This window comes from Achroia grisella, unplaced genomic scaffold (assembly GCF_030625045.1).
Source record: "Achroia grisella isolate CSIRO2021 unplaced genomic scaffold, CSIRO_AGI_Agris_v1 utg660, whole genome shotgun sequence".
Classification (NCBI taxonomy): Eukaryota; Metazoa; Arthropoda; class Insecta; order Lepidoptera; family Pyralidae; genus Achroia; species Achroia grisella.
The window spans coordinates 5,448,353-5,475,326 of NW_026712984.1; the positions used below are offsets into that span (position 1 = coordinate 5,448,353).

At 36.1% G+C, this 26,974-nt stretch overlaps 2 protein-coding genes across 2 annotated transcripts in view; one reads left to right on the forward strand and one right to left on the reverse strand.

The window, feature by feature from the left end:
* Positions 1 to 940: 940 nt before the first annotated feature.
* The window catches only part of LOC131849575 (sodium- and chloride-dependent transporter XTRP3A), a 28,260-nt gene continuing 2,226 nt past the window's right edge, over positions 941 to 26,974 (reverse strand). Inside the window, exons 2-13 of the mRNA XM_059199668.1 lie at positions 25,475 to 25,707; positions 21,585 to 21,815; positions 20,263 to 20,373; positions 17,064 to 17,305; positions 16,226 to 16,376; positions 15,188 to 15,389; positions 14,180 to 14,339; positions 13,008 to 13,170; positions 6,459 to 6,659; positions 4,532 to 4,618; positions 3,623 to 3,696; positions 941 to 1,410 (exon numbers count right to left, since the gene is read on the reverse strand). Coding sequence (XP_059055651.1) covers positions 3,625 to 3,696; positions 4,532 to 4,618; positions 6,459 to 6,659; positions 13,008 to 13,170; positions 14,180 to 14,339; positions 15,188 to 15,389; positions 16,226 to 16,376; positions 17,064 to 17,305; positions 20,263 to 20,373; positions 21,585 to 21,815; positions 25,475 to 25,707 — 1,853 coding nt within the window. The 3' untranslated portion in view covers positions 941 to 1,410; positions 3,623 to 3,624. The remainder of the gene's footprint in view (positions 1,411 to 3,622; positions 3,697 to 4,531; positions 4,619 to 6,458; positions 6,660 to 13,007; positions 13,171 to 14,179; positions 14,340 to 15,187; positions 15,390 to 16,225; positions 16,377 to 17,063; positions 17,306 to 20,262; positions 20,374 to 21,584; positions 21,816 to 25,474; positions 25,708 to 26,974) is intronic.
* LOC131849574 (pyrethroid hydrolase Ces2e-like) lies at positions 8,416 to 12,430 on the forward strand. The gene is made up of 3 exons (XM_059199667.1): positions 8,416 to 8,581; positions 9,123 to 10,345; positions 12,121 to 12,430. The coding sequence occupies exons 1-3, from the start codon at positions 8,423 to 8,425 to the stop codon at positions 12,314 to 12,316; spliced, it is 1,578 nt and encodes a 525-aa protein (XP_059055650.1). The 5' UTR covers positions 8,416 to 8,422; the 3' UTR covers positions 12,317 to 12,430.

The window sequence follows — 26,974 nt, forward strand, 5'->3', positions numbered from 1 at the left end:
ACATTTTTTTTAATTGCGAACCAGTGATGTCCCTATATCGCGTTCATTGCATTAAATAACCGATATTTTACAACAACAACAAATTTACGGTAAATTACGTTTCAGGAATATGTACGTATAAAATCACTCTGAAGTCTAATCTCAATAGTTTGTAATACAATCCAATTTTAAAACTGTCCTTTGGGTGTCCCGCTCTTCTAAGTATGCTGTGGACTTAGTATGACCCATAAAATGACTTACTTGATTGACTGATCTCATACTTACCTGCCTGGAGGAAGAAGTTGTTGTAATGTGGACTAATAATCCTATTGCTAGCAATGTTCCATATCAGGTTCACGTAAGCGTAGTTAAAAACCATCACCATAAATTCATGGTGAATTTACCACGATGAGCTAACTGATCTGACCTATTTCTCATCTTATCATCCTCCACTGGTGTCCCGCCAGTGTAAACCGTTAGCGCAGGCGGGTGCACCATTCCATTATCATCCATAAGATACATACCTGCCTATTCTAAGCGCCTTTGGAATTATATTAAGACTAATAAATCAATAATAATATCAGTTACCATGATTATAAAATAAGGAATTAAAAAGTTGTTATTAAGAACTTAATTAAAACAACAAATCTAATGTAATTAGAATTGAAATTAGTTGTGTAGGACCGAGTGAAAAGAATTGATACACTTAATACTGAGATGAGATTCAAGAATATACCTATAGGGAACCGTCTTTATACATGCTTTTCAGAAATGTATGTATAAGATAAAAAAAATCTACTAGCAAGTAATATGACAATCGTGGTTATACTAGTCCAAAGTTTCTCTTAAGATGATAAGGAGAAAACGGTATACTATGATGATAATATTAATTTCAGACGTAAACAATTATAAAAATAATAATACTTAATAATAGAAAATTTATTTTATTGTACTAGGTAACATTTTGCGGAAGTACATTTCATTACTCAATTGATTTATATTATTTTGTTTAATTCCGCTACCATAGTGTAATATTCTAGCGGAATGAAACAAAATAAAATAAATCCATTCAGTAATGAAATAGATTTCCGCATAATATCACCTAATACAATGGAATATGTTTTAAAATTAAACAAACTATTGGTCTATTAAATTATAACTTCAATTCTGAATGATGGCTTACGCGGAATTAAACAAAATAATATAAATCTATTGAGTAATGAAATGGATTACCGCAAAATGTTATCTAATACAATGAAATACGTTTTAAAATTAAACAAACGGTCGATTGATAACTTCCATTCTAAATGACGGCTTCCGGCCGATCGGCTTCATAGCGAGCCGTCCAGTTCGAGTGTCCAATATTTCTTCATCGCTGCTGGAGTCATCGAAACGGCCGGACATTCGGATCTCACCTTCGGAATCTGACGCCTGTAAGGTAATATAGAAATTCAATTAATGATAATAATATCTCAGGACAGCTCACACAGCGCCATCTAGTTCCAAACTAAGCAGTGCTTGTTTTATTTGTGATATAATTATAATATCCCTGGGGGCGTATTATGAACTCTTATTCCCATTCAGTTTACGGCTTAAACTGAACTGCCTGGAAACTGACTGGGTTTTAAAGAGTTCATAATACGCCCCCTGGTCAATTTACACAACGTCATTTCGTCCCAATGTAAGCAGAGCTTATGGTACGGGTACTAGACAGCTGATATAAATATTTGGATTTTTTTGTAAATACATACATAATATATATAAAAACACCCAGATCAATACAAACAATCGTACCCATAAATTCAAATGTTTGCATCATGAGAGGATTCGATCCCGTGACCATCGGAAGTACGGTGTGCTAATTTGCTAAACCGCTAGATCATCGAGACCGTCATATTTACACACCTTTTCTTAATTGAAAGCATTCATTGAATCATTTTTTGATCTTGTATTGTATTATGGAGTAGTTTTTTTTAGATTTTTAATATTTTTTTAGAAATTAGTACAAGCTCACGAATCACCATTTATTCCTATCGAGGGTCGAGGTAAGATAATGCAATTATAGGATAAAAGGCATGACATCCTAGTCCTCTAGAATGGTAATGCAATATATATTTGATGGCCTTGGCCAGCAGTTTAGCACAACGCCATGTTTCCGATGTTCGCAGATTCTTTTCTTCGCACGGTACAAGCATTTGTTTTCATTTATATTAAAGATTGCAGATGTATATACAAACAAATGCATCCAAGTATTTGTATCAGTTATTTAATACCCAGGCTCTGATTTGATTGGGTCTAAACCGTGCTGTGTGAATTGTCCACGGTCATTTTTTTTTAGAACATTTACCTTTTTATTTCTAAAAACGTCAAATTTCATGTAAGCCTATTTTATTTATAGGATGTAGCAAACTCCTTGATAGGTTTTTTACTATTTTTAAATTTTATAATAATATTCTTTGACATATTCTTTATTGTTCACTTTCTATTATATATCGCTGTCATACTAGTCGCATTTTATTTAATCTCCGTATTTTCCTCATTAAAACCCTCAGCACCTCTCACTCATCAGACACATTTGATACCTCCGCTTCATTTTGGTCCTTCTATTCTTCTTCTATTATATTTACAGCGCACCTATTTTTTATAGTTCATTTTTCGTAGTTATAGGTATCAGTATTGATTTTCATTGTATTTTCTCATTACATATAAAAACCTATCAACGAGTTCGCTACATAGGAGTTAAATAGTTCCAGCCTACTACACTCCACTAAAAATTAAAAAGTGATCGAAAAAGATTTTAGTAGCTAACTGTTATGATCGTCCCTATGGATTTATCTTTGTCTATGGGTGACTCAATAACGGTCGGAATTTGATCGCCATTAGTGAAGGTTTGCGCACTAAATTATATTTATGGTCTCACACAATAATTGAATAGGAATTAAACAAAATAATATAAGTCCACTAAGTAGTGAAATGGACTTGAAAATTTACAAATGGGCTTAAAAAAATAAATGGACGATTGTAACCCTTATTAAATAGGTTTTTAACACTAAATTCCCAGATACACTAATACTAAAGGAAGACAAATAGAGCATGCATTATAGAAATCGCACCTTCACTTAAATAACACTATAACAAATTAAAAATCCATACTTTAATGTTTCTCTTTTCGAGCGTTAGAACAAAACAAATTTTATATTCACATAAATCTGTTCGTGTTACATACATTATATGCATAGAAAACACCGAGACCGATACAAACAATTATTTTTTACTCATGAATACAAATGTTTGTACCGTGCGAGGAAGCGAACCTGCGACCATCGGAAGTAAAGCAGTGTCTAAACCGTCAGACCACCGAGACCAAATGCACTAGCAGTTAATCTGACCATTAGAACTTGAACCTGAACTGTATATAAAGTAATAACTAATTACTTAAATTTACTAATTGCTTTGTAAGTTTAAGTAAATAAAAATATCTGGGCTAAACACGTCTATTTTGTTATTAAATCAAAATAGACTTATTGTAGTTATCATATTTTAAATGACATCAAAGAAATGAAGATAATAAAATGTATTGAATGTAATTGAACATTATTTGAGCGGAGGTGCAAAATATTTGTACTAGCGAAGGAAAACAAACATTTATTTCTTCGGGCGACTGCGAGCGATGCTGGTAGGTAGACGTCTGGGCCTCTCGTCAGCGCTGTCCACACCCTATAGGGTAATTATATATATAACATGAACTGTACATAAATATATATAACATTTACGGGATACACTAAATGTAGCAATATTTATATTTGGAAAACTAGCAACACTACATTAAGAAGGACTTGTATCCAGAATCGTAAAACATAATAAATAAAAAAAATAGTCTACCTTGTATAGACAGCTTTAGTAACTTAGTTGATTGGCGAATAATTTAGTAATAAAAATAATCTTATATAAACTGCGTAGTCCATTTGCTCAATTCATATGGCTGGGATATGGACTCGTAATTCAAGCCAGGATGCATAATGAATACTTACTAGGAGTTATTATAAATTACGCCGAATAACAATAATAAATTCTTCATCGGATTAAACTTATATACTCATAGATACAAATGATTAAAATATTATCATTCCATGAAGTAGTTATTACATTATTATAACGTATTATTTTCTTGAAAGAATTTTTAATTTTGTTATATTAATTGAAATTTTATAATATAGGCATTATATAGTTAAATTGCTTATTATTTATTTTTGCTTTTGAATGAATATAAAAACAATTTTATAATTGTACTGTATTACTTTGAGAATTAAATATTTTAAATTATATTTAAATATAGTTGTTTAAGATGTAATAATTTTATACGTGTAATTTTAGTAGACATGTATCATTCCTAAATGAAATGTAATATAAAAAAAGATATAAACTTTTGTAAAATTACTTCATTATATGAAGTACGTGGTTTCGCGTAGTATCGTTTTATTGACTAATAAAGTTTATTATTATTATTATTTATTATATTCTATTCAATTACTTGTGAATCACAGATGCTTACGTCAAAATCTCCGATAGTGAACTTGGTGGCGGCTGCCTCTGCAACCAGTTGTGCGGGAGCAGGTGGCGCGTTCTCCGGAGATAGGACCTGTTTAGTATTTAGCAAGCGGGCTGAGCACATGTAAACGGTCACACAGGTTAGGGGTCATCCATAATAATAATAATAAACTCAGGACAACTCTTCAAGCGCCATCTAGACCCAAGTTAAGCTAGCTAAAACTTGTGTTATGGGTACTAGATAAATGATAAATACATGTTTTTTTTTGGAAATACATACATATTATACATAGAAAACACCTATTGATACAAACAATCATACTCATGAATACAAATGTTTGTGCCGTGCGAGGAATCGAACCCGCGACCATCGGAAGTATGGCGGTATGCTAAACCGCTAGACCACCGAGGCCGTCAATGCACAACTAGCCACATTTAAATAGTTAAAATTTCGTTAGTTCTAAAATAGTAATGTGACATTACAAAATGTAGGACTCTTCCCAGGGCTAGGAGGAGATGTTATATGATTTTTTACACGAAGTTTGTGACTGCTCCAATTTTTTTATAAAATGTTATACTTTATTCTCCCCCTAAACGTGTAACATTGTAATATGACATTACAAAATGTAAGACTATCTCAGGACTAGGAGGAGCTGTTACATGATTTTTTACACGAAATTTATGACTGCTCCTTTTTTTTATACAATATTATAATTTGTTATCTTCCTCCTAAAAGTGTAACATTGTAATATGACATTACAAATTGTAAGACTATCCCAGGACTAGGAGGAGCTGTTACATGATGTTTTTACACGAAGTTTGTGACTGCTCCTAGTTTTTAATACAATGTTATACTTTGTTACCTCCCCCTAAACGTGTAATATGACATTACAAAATGTAAGACTCTTCCCAGGGCTAGGAGGAGATGTTACATGATTTTTTTACACACTAAGTTACTGACTGCTCCAATATTTTTATACAATGTTATACTTTGTTACCTCCCCCCCCACTCCCCAAATGTGTAACGCTATATATGGATGTCCCCTTTTAAGTAAAATACAACCTTTAACCCATCTAGCTGTCTTTAGTGTCTACTGTATTTATATGGATTGGATATAGGATTATCTGCAACTGTAAAGGTAACATATATGGATACTTTTGAGACATTCCTCGACTATACAAAACAAATACTAGCTACTACGAAAAGACTAGCATTACATAATTTTCATCACACATATTGACACAAACTTGTAAACCTTATGTCGTACTATGTATTGTCTATATTTATGAACATGTAATTGTGTTTGATCGATATATCGTTTATTTGTTTATTAGTAATAAACAAATAAACGATATATCGATCTATCCTTAATACCTACATTATGTTGCCATTCCTCAGAACTATGATATTATACATGTACGCTATTATTTCACTCTCATATAGCACTTTTTAAGCCGGAATACAGCTTACAAAGCAAGTTGTTATCAGCAGAATTAGGGAAGATAGATGTAGTTATGCAGTTAACTTTATATATAGTATGTATTTTGTTTATTTAGAGCGTTAAGTATGCAACACCATTGCTAACAATTCTTAATTGAAAACGGATTAATCATAGAAATAGAAATAATCTTACAAAGAAATACATTATCATAGCATACACACACCTTATCAGAAGCACCAACAGCCACATTAACGCACGCAGTAGGTAGGCATTACAGCCCAGACAAAGCTGAGTGGAATTCAATTTGGTCGCAACTGTATTTTTAAAATAATGCTTTATAATTTTTGTAATATTTTGTATGCGCCAAATAAATATATTTTTCTTTCTTTCTTTCTTCTTTCTTTCTTTCTAACGTACTATTAGTTTTGTACATTTATCTTAACAATTTATTATCTTCTTGAATAAATATATGTGAACTAAAATACTTACATCCTGATCACTCATCATCTCCTTCGTGGAGACAGTGGTCTCGATCCTCCTGATAGATCCCTGGTGGATGTCTACATCGAAGGCGAGGCACTGGAACCGTCTGAGGAGCAGCACTACCGGTATTGGCAACACTCCAGCCAGGATCATGACAACGGCGATACCCAAAACCCAATCCGGGTAGCTCTTCTTCACTGTGTGACCCTGGAACAATGTTGTCGAGTTAGAAAGCACCTTACTAATACTATAACGCGGAAGTTTGTGAGTATGGATGGTTGGATGGTTGTTACTCCTTAACGCAAACTACCGCATGGTTTGTAATGAAACTGTACAATAATATAGCTTATATGTCAGAATAACACATAGACTATAAATTTCACGAAGGTGGATCGACGGGTACAGTTAGTTTATCATAATAATATCTCAGGACAATTCACACAGTGCCATCTAGTCCCAAGTTAGGCTAGCTAGACTTTGTGTTATGGGTACTAACTAGATCACTGATACAAATACACCTGTATCTTTTTTTGTAAATACATAAATATTATACATAGAAAACACCCAGATCGATACAAACAATCATAAGAATTATCATAGAAAAAATTCTAAGAAATCTATATTTTACTTCTAAAATCAACTCCCAATCCGAACAGAAAAATGAGCCTAATATTACGCCCTTAAATAATTTTTAGATGAATCGCTCAAAATGGAATAATCTCTATTAATTGCAAAAAAGAATCATGGTAATCCGTTATATTATTACTCCATTATCATATAGATTATTACGCAAGAATAGAAAAACATTTTTGGATATAAAGATTTAAAATTTCTAGAAATTTTACTGTTTTCTATCTGAAGTTTATTGGTATATCTCGACAGTTATTAAAGATACCATACCATGAACAAAAAAATAGATCACTAAAACAATTGTTTAGCAAACATCATTAGTGCGTAATAACGGGTAAATATCTTGCCCACTCTACGAGTAATTCCCTCTCCGATAAATATGTAATACATACAGAACCTATGAGTGCAGACCACAGATTACATAATATATAAAGTACAGACTGTCCAATCCATATATACTACACACTGCACTTTACTACCTTCACTCAACATGCATCGAAATGAGTTTTCAGAATTAGAATTTGATTTTCCCATTTAGCTTTGATGTTATAAACTGTTCAAATTGATCTATTTTAAAATATAGTGGTAGACATATCATTAGAAAGCGTTGTGTCCTAGATTTATTTATTCTAAACTAGCTATTCGCTCCTCGCACAATTATACATGTATATACATAAACTTTTCCCTTGAAAGACTATCTTTTGTTAAAAAACGTATTAAAATCCGTTGCGTAGTTTAAAAGATCTAAGCGAACAGACAGCGGAAACGGCTTCATTTTATACTAATTTAAGATTTTACCAATTATGAGTTCAAATATAAAAAAAATATCATTTAATATTTCTGAGTGACATTTAAGATTTTACCAATTATGAGTTTAAATATAAAAAAAATATCATTTGATATTTCTGAGTGACACTTCGGTGAAACTCCGCTTTCAAACTAAAAATTAATTAAGAGACGTTGGTAAGCTCGACCGCTGTCACGGTGAGTTTAAATATATTGAGCGAAATGTATAATACTGACAATTGACAATGCTCCTGGCTGCCAAAAAGCCCTTAGGTAGATCCGCCCCTGCTAATGAATATGGCTGGTTTTAAACGCACACATACAAGAAAAAAAAATATAAAAATTATGTTTATGTTAAAAACGACCAAAAAGATATTATTATTAGTAATATTTTACTTTTGCTTGAATATTGATGTTTTTAAACTAAAGCATTTATGTAGTATAAACTCAACCTTCTGTATGGATATACTCTATAGCTTGTAAACATGCGTCAGTCTGAATCACTTGGCGATGGTCAAGTGCTTTGCAAATCAGTACGAATCGAACTCTTCAACATGATGTTGAGTGTATTGTTTATTCTGTTGCTACATCAAGTGGTGTGTGATGTTGTGATGACGAATCGTGGACCTGTCAAGGGGCAGAAGGGGGACGATGGGAGTTTCAGATATTTAGGTATACCGTATGCTTTGGTGGACGAGAAACACCCTTTTGGAGTAAGTACCTGTAGTGTGTTTAGGGCTTATAAAAAAGACGTAGTTATCTATGGTCTTCTAACTGCTCGTTCTATTGGAGATGATGTAGTTATAATCTTTTGAATGCTCTCTAGATGGTGGTGAAAATTATTTTATTCTAAGCTTGTTTATGAATTAAATGTAATATATTAAAAAATATATAATCGTTTATATCAACCAAACACCAAAAAAGACGAAAGTATCCTTGAATAGGACTAAGCGAATCCTGTAGCGCTACTCGCATGAACTACAGCCCGGATCTCGATAACGAGTAATTTCGTTATAATGGGTTTGCATACATGAAAGACAGTGTTTAGCATATTTTTCATTCTCTAAAATACAATTACAATCTCTATATCTCCACGGACATAAGCAAATAAAATCTCTCTCATCTTTGCAAACTACTGTTGGAACACAACAACAAATTGCTAAAAGCTAGATAATAACCTCTTTTGAAGAGTATCTATTATTTCTGTATGAAACGGTCTGAATCTCTTATAAGAATTTAACCCATTTTTTACAGAAATCACTGGATCATCCAAAATTTGAAACTGTTTTTAACGCAGCTGTATCTTCTATAATGTGTCCCCAAGTTCGGGGAATCGAAGGGGGCGTCCTACAATGTTTGCGTTTGAATATATTTGTACCAAAGATTGCCAGCGTTGATCGACCAGTGCCTGTATTAGTTTGGTTTCACGGCGGAGGCTTTATTACTGGCAGTGGAGGCGAATATGATGGCAAATATTTGATCCAACATGGTATTATAGTTGTCACTATTAACTATAGATTGGGTCCATATGGATTTTTCTGTTTAAAAGACCCAGAAGTACCAGGCAACCAGGGTTTGAAAGATCAAGTCACAGCTTTAAGATGGGTGAAGGAAAATATTCGTAGGTTCGGTGGAAATCCTGATGAGGTTACAATTGCTGGGCAAAGTTACGGAGGAGGCGCGGTTGATTTACATTTATATTCGAAAAACGAAAGGCTATTTAGTAAGGCTATAATTCAGAGTGGAAGCGCTGAAGTACCAGGCATGTATGTAAAGCCTGATTATCATGCTGCTATAAAATTGATCAATCATCTAGGTTACAACACAACAAGCACAAAGGATGCTTTGAAACATTTAGCCGCAGTAGATCCTATAGCTCTAATGAAAGCGGCCGATGATATTAAATTTCAACCACGAGTTTGTAAAGAAAAGCGTTCGGTAGGAACTCAACATTTCATTATAGACGATCCTTTCCACTTGTACAATTCTGAGATAATTAAAGACACACCCATTCTTATTGGTTATAATAGCAAAGAAGATTTTAGCAATTTCGTAAATAAATCTAACAAATTCTATTCTAATTTGGATACTATATTTTATGATAAATTAAAAAGCAACTTTAATATCGAAGAAGATGAGTTGAAAACTCTTGCAAAAGTCATTCATACCTTTTATATGGGTAGTAAGAAATTTTCTAAAACCTCAATGTTGGAACTAGCGGATTTCTCATCTGATTTTATTCTCAATCATGCAGCAGAACGTTCTGTGAATAGATTTATGAACCAGAAAGCTTTGAAGGTATACAAATATATATTTTCTTATATTGGAGGCAGTGTTTTTAAAGATGTGCCAGGTGTTGGAGCATACCATACGGAGGAGTTACCGTATCTTTTCGATCGTAAGACCATGTTTAATGAGGAACAGAAACTAATTAGAGACAGGATGACAAAAATGTGGGCGAATTTCGTGAAAAATGGGTAAGTTCTCCCGATATTCTGTAACGTTTTCTACATCTGCCTGTAAAAAGCAGGAGTCTCTCGATATCTCTGCCTGTAAAAGATGAGTTGGAAGGGAATAACATCGGGACGTAGTTGTTAACTCTCGCGAATTGTAGAGTTCTATAGTCGTTTTTCTATGTAATTGGAATCGCAAACAAGCTGACGGCCCCTTTGGTCCGACGTAATACCTTCATAGTAGTAAGACGTAAGCAAGACGTAATATCATAATCCTCCCGAATCTTTCGCGAAATCTGGGTGAAATTAAAAACATTATGTACTTAGTGATAAAAATTACTACTAAAAAAACAACACAGTATAATCCGAGTGAATAACAAACTAAAATTTTATTTTAAACGGTCGAATTACAATATACGACGTAAGATCTTAGTCATCTAAATAGCAACACATGTCTAATCGACGATGTCGAAATCGATAATGTATAAACGACGGTTATCACTTAACAGCATTGCCCTTCCGATTAATCCCCCGTCCAATTTAAATGAGGATTGATATTATGACGGCCTCAGACAATATTCGAACCTCTAGCGGTGCCCTCAGACTAAAGTAATACTCGCAGGTGGGAAGCCTTCAGCTTCTCTTAAGTCCTTCCACGGGTTTGGAGTGTCATCTACCCGCCCCGTCGGGGGGCGGGGACGCTGGGGCGACCCCTATCGTCTGGTAAAGCTGTATAAGCCAGCTGCGGCCAACAGTATTAGAGTATTTTAAAAGATTACGATCATTTCGACCGTCAGTTTGTTTGCCGTTTGAATTATAAAACAAAATTAAAATGCCTAAATAACATTATACACGACTCTCCCAAGTTAATATTATAAGTGTAATATGCTTATTGGCTTTACTTAATAAGTATTATAACTGTACGATTGTTTGTAAAATTAAGGAGTCTAAACACAATTCACACAACGCCATCTAGTCCCAAGTTAAGCTAGCTAAAGCTTATGTTATTGATACTAGATAACTGATAAATACATAGATTTTTTTTCGTAAATACATATATATTATATATAGAAAACACCCAGCCCGCTACAAATAATCATACTCATGAAAACAAATGTTTGTGTCACGCGAGGAATCGAACCTGCGACTATTGGAAGTAAAGCGGTGAGCTAAAAGGTAGACCACCGAGGCCGTTAAAAGTATAAAGTTTGGTTTTTGGTTTGGTATTGTTAATTATTTATAATGGCTCAATTAGTACTTAAATTATAGCAAATGATAAGAGCTGTAGCAAACATGTTTATTTTCCTTATTCAATAAGTTTTATTATTTAAATATCACTTTATTATTACCAATATATGCTCACTGTTTATAACTGTTTTATTGAATTTGGACTGGCTTTATTATTAAATAATAATATAATAGTTATTACATTGTTAGAATATTTAATGAATAGTTAGTATAACCACAGATAATATATGGTATAACGAACATGAACAACATTACTGTATTGGTACATGGTTAGTTTATCATTTTTGTAAAAAAAAAAAGAAAATTTTTGGCAACTACATATATTTATATATGATAATAAAAAAAAGAATATTGGCAAGTTCTATATGCACTCCAAATAAAAACTTTCTGTGAGCAGAACTTCACCCGCATACAATTTATAGTCTATATGTTATTATGATAGCTATATTACTGTAAAGTTTCATAGTTGCGTGAAAGAATAACAAACATCCATCAATACTCATAAACTTTCGCGTTTATAATATTAATTAATAATAAGATTGTATTTACAGGAATCCAACTCCAAAAGTGACTAAGTTACTCCCGGTACATTGGAGTCCGGTGAACGAGTCGAGGCCGTATATGAACATAGATGTCAACATGGAAATGAGAAATTACGTTTACCGCGAGAGGATGGCGTTATGGGATCTTTTCTGGCATAATTATTGGAAAGTCGCTATTGTAACTGATAAAAGACGGAAACTTTAACATGTAACTTAAGTTATATTAAAGTTTATAATATCTATAACATTTGTAGTCGATGGTCATAACTTACTCTGTGCATTTTCCGTCTCTTTTAATATTTATAAAACAGACTTAATAAACTATACATAGTTATTGTACTATTTGTAACTATTTTTGGGTGAGTTTATGTGTAACATTTACAGCCGATGATCATAATGTATGCTTTGAATTTGACAAAATTAGTCTGTTTTATAAAAGTATGTAGCTTATTAAACTTGACATAGTTATTGCAGTATTATGGCTGTTTTTGGTCGAGATTATCTGTAACATTTGTAGTCGATGGTCATAAAGTACTCTGTGTATTTTACAAAATTGGAGCCTGTTTTGCATGTAAGTTATTAAACTTGACATAGTTATTGTAGTATTTGTAACTCTTTTTTTTGTCGAGACTATCTGTAACGTTTGTAGACGATGGTTGTAAGATACTCTGTACATGTGAAATTGCTATTTTTTTAAATTAATGTTTAAAAACAGTATAATTGTATTGCACTAAAATAATGCTTTTACCTTTTAATTTTACTGCCTAATATCCCCAAAAACTGACACATAATGTTTGTAACAAGGAAATATAGCACTGAGGTGGAAACACAGACAACTTTTTAGCCCACCTCTAGTATCTAAAAACGTAGTAAAATAAAAAAGAATCGCATCTAACCTCTGCGGCATCCCAAGCGCTGTATTCAGGCGGCGAGATGAACATGGAAACAACAGATGATATGAGGATGCCGGTGACGATGAAGGGCCCCACGTAACGCCAGGTCACCTGCCAGTAGATCCCGGGACGGTAGCCGGTCATCTCGTAGATGTCGTTTGTGAATCTAACAATAGAAGTTATTAACTTTATATGAATATAGACCATATTAACAGAAATATAGAAAATTTTTTTGCTTGAACATTGCTTTTCTTTACAGGTCTTGCAATCAGATAGATAATAAATGTTCCCCTCCTATTCAGGAGGTATGGAAATTAGAGGTTTTTTAATAATTACCAGCTAAATGGAGCTTGTATTGTGGGTAGGTACTAGACAACTGATATAATTATATAGATATTTTTTTTTGTAAATACACATACACAATATATATAGTACACACTTATACCAATACAAACAATCATACTCAGGAATCGAACCGACGACTATCGGAACTAAGACGGTGTGCTAAATCGCTGGACCATCTAGGCCATATATAGCCACCAGCTTAGCTTATCCACCACCGTATATCACAATACGGATATATCTAATAGAATAGAATAGAAAAACATTTATTCAAATAAACTTAATTTAAACACTTTTGAATAGTCATAACAATTTTATCTACCGCTCATTCGGAAAGCTGTCTCATCACAAGAATAACGAGCAAGAAACTTGTGTTGCTCTTTTAAATAATCCTTGTAAGTTCACATTTACAAGTCGAAACGTGTGACAAACTACCAACCAGCACTAATATATTAGGGTCAAATATAAATATACAATAATATTAAATTAGTCGTAGTGATAAGAACAGACCAGTCCCTACAAGCAGTACTCGTTCACGAGCATGACGGATGAGCCAGCCATCACTGCGCTGACCATATTTTAGGGAGCCCAATGACCCGGCCCACCACGCCGCCACATGTCTGGACATTTTAGTGAGCATAACTACTCATTCCACTCGACCACGTCACAGCTACATCAATGTTATATTTTCATTCATTATTATCATCCATGAAAAAAAAACACAATTGGAGTGTAGAGTTTGGTAAGCCACAACAATGTACATTTTTATAATAGGAAGATGGAGTAACTTTAAAAAGAATAATAATTTTCAACTTTTATAATAATATAGTCACCTCTCATGACCATATACGTAGATAACAGCAATCATTTCGAGCAGCGCGACGACCACCAGGCCGATGGTGCCGGCGAAAGAGTCGAACATCTTGAGCCAGTACTCGCCCGCGCCCGTCGTGAAGATCATGCCCACAGAGAAGCAGAACAGGCAGACCACACCTGTGGAACAATATTTATCTTATATATAAAATTCTCGTGTCACAGTTTCCGTTCCCATACTCCTCCGAAACGGCTTGACCGATTCTCATGAAATTTTGTGAGCGTATTGAGTAGGTCTGAGAATCGGCCAACATCTATTTTTCTAAATGTTAGGGGTAGTCCACTCCTAATTTTTTTTTTATTTTAAGGCAAAACAACGTTTGCCGGGACAGCTAGTAATCTATATATTAATACATGAAGAAAACACACACACTTACAGTTTAAGGAGTGTAAAATGCTATTATTTTCTTAAAATTATGTATAAAAATATGTGCCTATATATCTATATATATAAATAAAATTTGAGTGTCTGTTTGTAATATTAAAATAACCGTTTTTTTAGTACATATGAATATAAATACGGTATGTACACCAAAATAACGTTTTTTACAATTTTTGTCTGTCTGTCTGTTTGTTCCGGCTAATCTCTGAAATGGCTGGACCGATTTTGACGGAACTTTTATTGGCAGGTAGTTGATGTAATAAGGAGTAACTTAGGCTACTTTTATTTCTAAAAAAATCTTGTATTTTAGATAAATAAAGTTATATTCCACGCGGACGAAGTTGCGATTATAGTTAGTTTATAATATTTCTGTCAACCCTTGATACCCTTCCATTAGTACCTCTCCAGATAACATAGATTTAAGTTCACTATAAAGTCAGTCCACATTCCGACCCCGCGTCAATGTGCTACTAAGCCACTTAGTTAATTCCAAAATTTATTTAAATATAAATAAACTATTTTAAAAATGATAAAGTGAGTGCTATCACGAACATTTAATTATTTTTTTAATATACTGTACGAAAACCTGTTATCATAGGTTTGGTGAGTCTTTTGAAGAAATCAATATCGAAGATGCAGGCCAGCATCCCCTCCATGATTCCGATCTGGCTGCCCAGCCCGAGTGAGAGCAGCATCAAGAAGAACGTGATCGACCAGAAAGGCGCTGGAGTCAGCTTTAGGATCGCTTGTGTGAACACTATGAAGGCTAGACCAGTGCCTTCAGCTGCCTGTGAAGAATTCAATATTGTTTTTATAACTGAAAACATAAAGAGGGGAACGGGAAGAAAATTTGTATAGAGATATCTTTATATATGCGACATAAAGAAGCAAGCATTTAAAATCAGTCAGTTTGTTTATCCAATAAAAAAACATAGATGTATCTATATACACACAGGGAAGTGAATTAGTAATGTGGACTAAAAACCCTATTGCTACCATGTCAGATTGACTTCCACGCGATTCAAGAAGTAATAATAAAATTATTTAAAAGAGCAACACGCAAGTTTCTTGCTCGTTCTTCTTGTGATGAGACAGCTTTCCGAACGAGCGGTAGATTAAAAAAAAATGTAATGACTATTCAAAAGTGCTTCAATGTAAGTTTATTTGAATAAATGATTTTCTATTCTATTCTATTCTATTCCCCTGGAAACCATCGTTATAAATTCATGGTGAATTTACCACGATGGGCTAACTAACTTGACCTCATGCTCAAGATGAGATCATCCTCTACTGTTGCCCCGCCAGTGTAAACCGTTAGCGTAGGCGGGTGCACCATTCCTTTATCATCGATAAGAAAAATAATCTATACATGTAAATAAAATTGGAGTGTCTGTTTGTAATTTTTGTCTGTCTGTCTATCTGTTTGTTTGTTCCGGCTAATCTCTGAAATGGCTGTACCGATTTTGACGGAACTTTTTTTGGCAGGTAGCTGATGTAATAAGGACAAACTTAGGCTCTATTTTAGAAAAATAAAGTGAAGTCGCGTGTACAGCTAGTATACATATACGAATGAGTAGTGTAAGTCCGGTAATATATGTGTGTGAATATTAAACATTTAATATACCTCTTCAAGCTGCCGCCCAATGGTACACTCGGTGATGTTGAGGGCATCAGTGATGTTTTTGCTGATGTTGGGGAACTCCTGCCGGTAGTAGTCGTGGGTGGAGTTCAGTTGGAACCCGCCGATGTGGTGCAGCGCCAGAATCTTTATTTGCCTGTACACAACACGCAATAGTGTTCTTATTGGTGAACGAAGAACACGAAATCTCATTTTAAAATGATCTGATGATCAGTGCTATATTCTGAATTATTTAGGTAGGTCTTTCTATTCCGTCACTTATATCAGCTAATTTTCAATAATAATAATCGCAGGACAATTCACACAGCGCCATCTAGTCACAAGTTAAGCTAGCTAAAGCTTATGTTACGGGTACTAGATAACTGATACAAGTACATAGATATTTTTTTTTCGTAAATACATACATATTATAGGTAGAAAACACGCGGACCGACACAAACAATCATACTCATGAATACAAATGTTTGTGCCGTGCGAGGAATCGCACCCGCGACCATTGGACGTAAAGCGGTGTGCTAGACCGCTAGACTACCGAGGTCGTCAAAATTCAATAAATTCAACATTTCATTTACATTCTCATTCACACTTATTTCCAATTATGGTAGATTCAATTATACTAATATTTGTAGTTATTACTATGATAATTTGATTGAGTATTGGATAGGTCCTTTTTATGTACTCGTATTTATAACAAAATGTGTTCACGTAATTCTATTAGTTATCTAATGTACATAGTACAAGCTTTGTTTAGTTTAGGATTATATGGCGCTCGATGAAGGGTCCGAGATTATTATTATTGGAAATGAACATAAAAAAGACTTACTTAGTGATGCAGGCTTCGGTCATAGTGAAAGCTTTGAAGCCGAGGATGCTGAAGATGACCACGGATGCGTAGATAGCAGTGAGGGCGTTACAAACGGACACCAGGAGCACGTCTCTCACGCAATTGTTGTTCGGTGGATTGTAAGAACCGAACGCAATGAGAGATCCGAACGCAAGTCCGAAGGAGTAGAACACTTGAGTAGCCGCGTCCAACCATACTGTTGGTTGCAGTAGTTTCTCCAGCTGAAATTATAATTGCAAATTAAATTACATTTTGATTTTCGGACTCATATAATGCTGTTGGCATCAGCTGGCCTTTACAGCTTTACTGGACGATAGGGGACGAGTGCAAATGGCACTCCAACCCGCGGAAGGAATTGTAGAGCGGGCGAAGGCCAACTCTCGCCTAACAGATTAGACCGAGGACACCGCTAGGGGTTTCAACCACGACTCAGGTCAACGTAATTTCAATCCCCATTTAGATTATCGTTTGATTTTTATTTTATTATTTTTGTACTTGGACGAGGGATCGATCGGAGGGTAAACAACTACATATAATATATACGACGACTGGGTCATCCGCTGGCCCTTATGGGCCGCCGGGTGCGGGCCTCGAGCCTACGCTCTTTACCCGGGCGTACTGCTGGGGTGTGCCACCCAAGCGTCGTTCGTTTACCGGCCGGCCTGCTGCTTCCCAGCAGCCGGCTACCTTTCCTTCCTTCCGGCTGTGGGCGTCGAGTGGTGGGACTCAATTAGTTGCTCGCCGAGCCGGCTTAACGCCACCACGTCACGTAAGTGACGTGATCACTCGGTGGAGAGTAGGTAGCGCGGGAACGTGCGAGGGGCGTCCGGTGGGCGCGCAAGTGCGCTTTGCGTTCGCTGTCCGCGCCCGTCAACCGGACGAAAACATATATACGGTCAGTCATAAAGGGTATGATATATGTATACCATGCCAAAAGCCAGGTACAGCACTCGTGAGACTGAAATACTTTCATGAAGAAACAAATGTGAGTTAGTGTCATGATGTCCAGACAAACGGTAGAGTGCTGTAATGGGGCATTGGGCTCCCTAAAAGATGGTTGAGCGCAACGATGCCTGACTCGCTAGTTATAATCGCGAACGGCTGCTCTTTGTAGGGTCTGGTCTGCTCTGATGATTATGACTGATTTATTTTGTAACTCGAGTAACTATTAATTTACTCATCAACTTTACTATTTGGTAGTTTGTATTCACACTACGAGTAGATCTTAAAAATGTAGTGCTGATAACGTTTATTTAAAAGAGCAATACGCAAGTTTCCTCCTCATTCTTCTTGTGATGAGTCTGCTTTATACAATAAAAGTAAACGAAAAGGCGGAGAGATAGCAAATTAATTATTGTGTATCAGTTCGTGTCACTCGGGAAACAATATTTGAACTCTGACTTCTTAATTCGTAGTCGCTTAGCTGTTTATAATGAAATAGACCTCGGTCATTGCTCACTACATTGACCTTATTAATTATAGTAATGTGGCATAGGAGATGCCCTAATGTTATTGATGGCACTGAATACATTGTAATCAAATAGAATTTTATTATATACACAAATTTCTTTTACTTTATAAAGATACTATTTACTCGCCCTGGCTTCGACCGGGTATACATGTATTATACACATAAATCTTCCTCTATTTAAAAAAAAAACCGCTTCAAAATGCGTTGCGTAGTTTTAAAGATTTAAACATATGTACATGGGACGGACAGACAGCTACAGCGACTTTGTTCTATAATATGTAATGATGTACTACATTATGTCAATACTAATATAATAAAGAGGAAAGTATAAACTAAAAAATAACTGGACAGATTTAAAAAATTCGTTCAGCATTCGATACAAATTACTAATTTACAATTTTTTATTAAAAAGTACATTTTGAGGCGAAGAAAGTCAAATCAATTAAGAAAACATGGGTTATATTATCGAAGTTTTATAATGGATCCCCATTTTTTTTAGTAATGAGTATAGCAATCTTGATTATTATTATTTTCCACTTACTTGGAATGCAGACTGATCACAAAAAGAATGAGCAATAAACTTGCCTGTAGCTCTTTTAAATAAATGTTGTTCCGAATTATATATTTAAGAATTTTGTATGGATAGATACTGGTAAATAGTAAAATAAATATAAATAAATAAATAGTTACTTGTATAACAAAATAAATCAGTTTTAGTTATCAGAACAGACCAATATCTACAAGCAGTTGTGAATTATCCAGGGGTTATATTCTTATTATTATTTCATGAGAATTCGAGAAATATAGTGAGGAAGGAAGGAACCAGGCAGGCAAATGATTTTTATATCATTATTACATTATTTGTTGTTATTGTTTTTGACGACCTCGGTGGTCTGGCGGTCAAGCACGCCGCTTTACTGACCGATGGTCGCGGGTTCGATTCCTAGCACGGCACAAACATTTGTATTCATGAGTATGATTGTTTGTATCGGTCTGGGTGTTTTCTATGTATAATATGTATGTATTTACAAAAAAAAGATCTATGTATATGTGTTAGTTATCTAGTACCCATAACACAAGCTCTAGCTAGCTTAACTTGGGTCTAGATGGCTCTGTGTGAATTGTCCTGAGATTATTATTATTTCTAAATTAAAAAAAATCTCATCTCTTATTATTATTATTATTTATTTATTTATTTTTCCTCAGCTTTTGCTGGTTTTCTCCACACTTACGGGCCGAAACCAAGTAAGTGCAGAGTGTGTGTGCGCGTGCATGTTTGTGTGAGTGTGTGTGTACTTATTGTGTGCCTGGCGTGACTATTATTATTATTATTTATATTGTCAACCGAGTCAAAACACGAATAATTTTATGCGAAATAAAGGTAACTTAGTCAGCTTGTGACCACGGCTAGTAGAACTTAACAAACAAAAGTTTATGTACAATAAATATATAATAATATAAGTGTATATATTTGTTAATGTTTTTGTTTAACTTTGTTAACGTATTTACAGTCTTGTGCCAACTTTATTTCAGTAATACTCTCTTTCCTAAGTTTGTCTGTAAGAGATTGCGTTACCAATAAGACCGCCATCTGTACCTTCTTCTTTCTTATATTTTACAATGTATCTGCTTTTGGTGTTGGTGCATTATAATCCTTTGTAGATTATAAATAAAATAAAGTTTAAATTAACGATTTAAATTACTTACTTTCGGTTTATACATATGGAGTACTCCATCGGCAGATCCCGGTAAAGTGATGCCGCGTATGAAAAATATTGTTAACACGACGTAAGGGAACAGCGATGTGAAGTATACCACCTGAAAAACAAATATAAGATATATTTTATCAAATACTAGCTACTAGCCCCGGCTTCACCTGGGTGTACATGTATTGTATATATAAACCTTCCTCTAGACTCACTTCCACACCGCTTCTAAATCCGTTGCGTAGTTTTAAAGATGTAAGCATACATATGGACGGACAGACAGCGACAGCGACTTTATTTTATACTATGTAATGAAGGTGTTATTTTGCGGAAGTACATTTCACTATTTAATGCATTTACATTATTTTCTTTAATTCCGCTACAATTAGCATGTTTAATACCACAAATATTCAGTGCGGAAACTTGACTACCGTTACGACCTTCTCTAATGGTGATCAAATTCCGACCGCTATTGTGACTACACCCATATTGCGATACGTGTTTCGCCTCTGAACGAGGCATCATCAATCATTCAATAAAGTTCGGATATAGTTTAGAAGTCTAGTGTTGACTGTTGCGCAACTAAACCGCGATTAACTCAAGAGTTAGAACAATTTATTTAAAATTTCTCGTTCAATCTAAATTATACTTTATAGTACTCTTAGGCCCCCTTCTCAGGACCATCAAGTTACATCTAAATAATAATTTGTCGACAGATAATTCATCTCCACACGCTGAAACCTAAGTGGACAGCGCGGGGGGAGCTTCCTCTCGTGCACTTAGATTGTGGACTGAACAAACTGCCGAGGTTTCCTCGAGAGACTATTGCATAGGGTTTTTCATGAATGGTATATTAAGATTTCTTAAAGGTCGGCAACGCACATGTCACCCCTGGTGTTTCAGGCATCCATAGGCTACGGTAACCATTTGTCATCAGATGGGCCGTATGCTTGTTTACCACCATTGTGGTATAAAAAAACCGAGCCAAATCTTCCTTAAAAAGTTCACGTATTCCCAAAATTAAGAAGAAATGAAACAACACGTATACGTTTAGTAGACACTTGTTTATTCCCTTCCTCATACTTCAAGCGTCCATAGGATTGCCGAACCGTTTACCATCAGATGGGGCCGTATGCTTGTTCACTACCAACGTAGTATAAAAAATATTAAATACTTGTAATATAAGTACGTACGGTAACAATAAAAAACTGCCAATAAAATATATTACAATCTCAAAACTGTAAGAAAACACATTCAAAAATTAATACATATAAATACGTAAATTAATTTATAAAAACGTACAAAGAGTTTGCAACAACTAACCTTGCCACTGCTCTGGATGCCCTTCATGACAATAAAGAAGACGATAATCCAAGCCAGCAATAGGTACAGCACTATCCACCACCGAGGTACGCCGGGTTCATCAATACTGGGCGCCGCATCTAGGGCTTCTCGGTACCAAAAGTAAACTGTAGCCGAGGCCTTGGTACATTCCACTTCAGCTGTGCTGTTGTCTTGGGGACAGTGTGCCCAGGGCAGCTGGTCAGCTGTTAACTGTTGAGGAGAATAAATATTACGTACAATTAGAGGATTAATGTTGTCAGTACATTAATCCTATTGGATTGGATAATAACATTAAATTATAATGAAACTAAGTTACTCTTGCATTATTATCATTACTGTTAAAACTGTTGTGCAAGATTACACACAGACACACCCACACACACACATGTCTAAATATTAGTATAATGTATGCATTTTAAAATTGAATTATATAACCAAACTAACCGCGTGGAATTTAACTTAATTTTACTAAAATAAAAGTAGCCTAAAGAACTAAAATTTATTTTGTTCGTCTTAATTTATTCATTCCATTAGGTACTGATAGGTTCAAACTAATACATTTACATCCTGCATCATCCCTTATTTTATCCCCATGGGGGTTGAATTTATCAAAAGCCTATTTAAGCGAACGTCTTCATCATAGCAGCTCCAATCTTTAATTTCAGTTCAATCAGTAGAAAATCTAAACAAACTTTTATCCCCTATTTTATTTTACCCCCTTAAGGGTAAAATTTTTACAGACTTTGAATAACATATTTATTTATATTCAGTCATCAACCTTTCATCTCCCCTTTCGACCCCTTACAACCCTTTGTCCTGTTACAGCCCTTACAAGCCCTATGTCCTTTCTCAGGGGTCCTTTCTCTATGACAAGTAGATAAAATGTGTATTTTATTATAATGATGACATATTAGAACATTATTTCATTTGTTAAGTTTTAAATGTTTTTTTTTAATTTATAACATTTCAGACAAGGAAACTACTTTATAAATTATTAGCTAGTAGCCCGGCTTCGCCCAGGTATACATGTACTATACATATTAACCTTCCTCTTGAATCACTCTAATTCGCAAAGCGCCCGGAGCGGACGGGATCAGCACCGCAGCGCTCGCACAGCTGCCCCGTAGAGCCCTAGCGTGTCTAGCGAGGCTCTACAACGGCATACTCCGGACCGGCCACTTCCCTACCAACTGGAAGTTGGGTAGAGTCATAGTCCTCCCGAAACCCGGCAAGGACAAGCGCCTGCCGGCAAGCTACCGGCCCATCACTCTGCTCTCGCACGTAGCAAAGTCGTTCGAGCGCCTCCTGCTCCGCCGCCTGAGACCGACTCTGTCGCCTCGCGACGAGCAGTTCGGTTTCAGAGGCGGACACTCGACGACTTTGCAGCTGACGTGCGTGCTCCACCATATGGCTGTCGAGCACAACCGCGGCCACTACACGGTCGGCGTATTTCTCGATATAGAGAAGGCGTTCGACCGTGTGTGGCACGACGGTTTGGTGTCGAAGTTGCTCGACACCAACACGCCGTCAGCATACGTGCGAGTAGTGGACTCGTTCCTCTCGGGCCGGAGCTTCTATGTTTCGGTCGAGAACTGTGATTCTACCACACGCCCGATTGCCGCCGGAGTCCCGCAGGGCAGCTGCATTTCGCCAGCGCTCTACGCGACGTACACAGACGACATCCCCACCTTGAGGGATGAGCTCCGAGAGGGAGAGAGGGATGTCGTCCTCGCTCTTTTCGCCGACGACAGTGCCTTTCTTACGTCGTCTCGCCGAGCCTACGCAGCCGCTCGCAAAATGCAGCGGCTGTTGGACCTGCTCCCCGAGTGGCTGGATAAGTGGCGTACCACCGTTAACGTGGGTAAAACGGTGGCGCTGCTTACCCGCCCCGGGTGCAAATGCCCGCCGCCCCTCTTACTGAGAGGCCAGCCCATCCAGTGGGAGCGCACAGTGCGTTACCTAGGGGTGGAAATCGACCGGTCGCTGCGTATGACGCCGCAGGTGGACCGGGCTGTTACCCAAGCCAAGGCTGCGCGCGCTATGCTGCGACCGGTCTTGCAATCCAGGCTGCAGCTGCGGACGAAAGTAGGCATTTATAAGACCTACATTCGTTCGCGGCTCACATATGCCGCCCCCGCATGGTACGCACTGTGCTCGGCCTCACAGCGGCGGAGACTGCAGGTCCAACAGAACGCCGCCCTCCGTCTGTGCACAAATGCCGGACGGTACGTCCGTAATGACGTGATCGCCCGCGACCTCAAGGTCCCATCGGTGGAGCAGTTCGTCGTCCGGTTGACGCGCGCGATGTTCTCGCGCGCGGACAGCGGGCGCGAAGCGTACCTGCGCGACCTCGCCCCTCTCCACGCGCGCCCACCGGACGCCACTCGCGCGCTCCCGCTCGACTTACTCTCCACCGAGTGATCACGTCATTTACGTGACGTGGCGGCGTTAAGCCGGCTCGGCGAGCGACTTATAGAGTCCTCTTACACGACTCCCTCAGCCGGCTGCTGGGAAGCAGCCGGCTTCCGGCCGGCCGGCAGGCCGGCCGGTAAACGAACGACGCTGGGGTGGTATACCCCAGCAGTATGCCCGGGTAAAGAGCGTAAGCTCGGGGCCCGTACCCAGCGGTCCATATAAAGGACCAGCGGACGACCCCATAATAATCACTCTATCTACTAAAAAAACCGCTACAATATCCGTTGCGTAGTTTTTAAGATTTAAACATTTAAACAGGCACGGACAGACAATGACAGCGACTTTGTTTTATCCTATGTAATGAGTAATCATTAGAATTAAAAAAAATACGTAAAAATGAATTACAGTACCCAGTAATTTCAGACACATTTTACAATATATATATATATAACTCACAAGGAAACTGCTTTATAAATTATTAAGTGAGACGTACTTTGATGTACAATAACTTTCACTTTCCTTCTAATAATATTTCCAACGGCTAATGGTAAAGTTTCGTTCCCATTTCATAGGGTTATAATGTCAACCTAATCGTTATTTTCTGAGGCATTTAAAAAGTATAAACGACTAGTAGCAGTTACTCCCTTGTGTGAACATTATAAAATTATATTATAATACCAGCTGTACCTGCGACTTCGTCCGCGTGGAATATAACATTATTTTTCTAAAATAAAAGTAGCCTAAGTTACTCCTTATTACATCTGTTACTTGCCAATAAAAGTCCCGTCAAAATCGTTCCAGCCATTCCCCGGCTAATCGCCGGGACAAACAGACTGACATACAGACAAAAATTGTAAAAAATTTAATTTTGGTGTATGTACTGTATTTATATTCATATGCATGTAGTAAAAAATACATATTATACATAAACACTCATATCGATACAAACAATCATACTCGTAAATACAAATGTTTGTACCGTGCGAGAAATCAAACCCGCGACCGTCGGACGTAATGCTAAACCGCTAGACCACCGAGGTCGTCAGTATATGAACTAATACATGATATTTATGTTGATAATCATAAAAACAAATAAATTATATAATAAATGTATTTTAATACCAGTGATGTGAGGGAGCTCCGTAACCGTAACCGAATCCGAAATAAATGTGTCGGATAATAATGGATAGTGGCGGAGCCTAATTTAAAACTAATTTCAAAACTAAAATACAAATGTTCACATGACGTGTCTCACGTTATGTAACCATTTGTATTTTACTTTTTAAATTTTCTAAAAAATTAATATAACCGTAACCGAAATTATCCGAAACTAACGGATAATCCGAAATAATTTCATATCCGCATCCGTATCCGTATCCGGTATAACAATCATTCGTATATCCGAAACCTATCCGTATCCGAAATTTCATATCCATAATCTGGTTAATACATACCCGGATGCTGTTGAACAGGTAGAAGAAGACCCAGGTGATAATAACATTGTAGTATAACGCCACGAAGAGAGTAACGACACAGCTTGATATACCGATACCACCCAACCACGGGTGGATGGTGTTCCATACTCCCAGACAGCCAAGCCTCATCTTCTGACCAATCGCCATCTCGATCAGGAACAGCGGAATGCCTTCAAGTACCAGCATTATGAGAAACGGTATCAGGAATGCGCCTGTACAACAATTATTGCATTCATTATTATTTTGTAACTTTTCCCCTTGACTTTGATTTCATTATTGATGAGTTTGTTAACCTATATAAAATACTAAAAAAAAATCAATAAAAGTAATTAATTTTAATTATTAGGTTTTCGAACTAATCTTAAAAAGTGAACTGTGAAATAGTGGTTAAAAAATATATATTTTTAAACTTTTTTTTTATTTTAGTCTTTAGTTATATTATCTATATATCTTAAAAAGAATAGTTCACCTTTCTCAAAAAATAACAACAGTGGTCATACACACAACGCCATCTAGTCCCAAGCTAAGCAGAGCTTATGGTTTATATATAGTAGATTTATACCCCCTTCCAATAGAACTTTCAGAAAAGGTAAACAAACATTTTATGGTCAACAATATCACATAAGCACTTACTTATAGAAATGCCTACACACGGTGTTGCTTGCCAGTTTACTTGAAACTCGGCTTGACACGCTACCGCGTGTCTAGATATATTGTAAATAAACTAGCTTTAAAAACAAAAGTAATTCAATTGAGTTTCTTGCCATTTCTTCTCGATTGGATCTATATACCGAATTGGGCGGTAGGGGAAAAAATATAATGTTAAAACATGGCTAAAAAATGTCTTACATGAATAAATTATTTTTGAATTTTGAATTTTGTATTTTACTTACTCATTTATGCGACTCCTGAGAGAAGTATATCACCACTTTTAGTAACAATATTTATTTATTTATTTATTATTTTATTAATAAGGTTTTGGATTGGAGCACTTCTTATAGACGAATTCTTTAGAAGTGGCTAGTGTTACGATAATTTAAAAATTGAAATAAAAATTCGGTTATAAATAAGTCAATATACTGACTTGGTTTTACCATATATTTACCCGGCTGCAAATAAAGGGAGAAAGAGTTTGTATCTATATAAAATTACTGGATAAGAGGCATGGCATCTTAGTCATCTGGATTAGCAACGCATATCATGGGAGTCACGTGATCTTGTGATACCCGTTGCTGTTCATGTATATATACATAAAATAAATATATTAAGTAAGTATGTATGCATGTGGGGATTGATTTTAATGAATGTAATACCATTAGCAGAGACTATAAAGTATATAACGACAGTATAAAATAAATATGGCGGTCATAAACTGACAAATTGCAACATTTAACGGTTGAGATTTTTAATGACACGTCTACATGGTACGTACAAAGTTATAATAAACTTCTTCTTTTTTTCCTTTTGTATATAAAAATG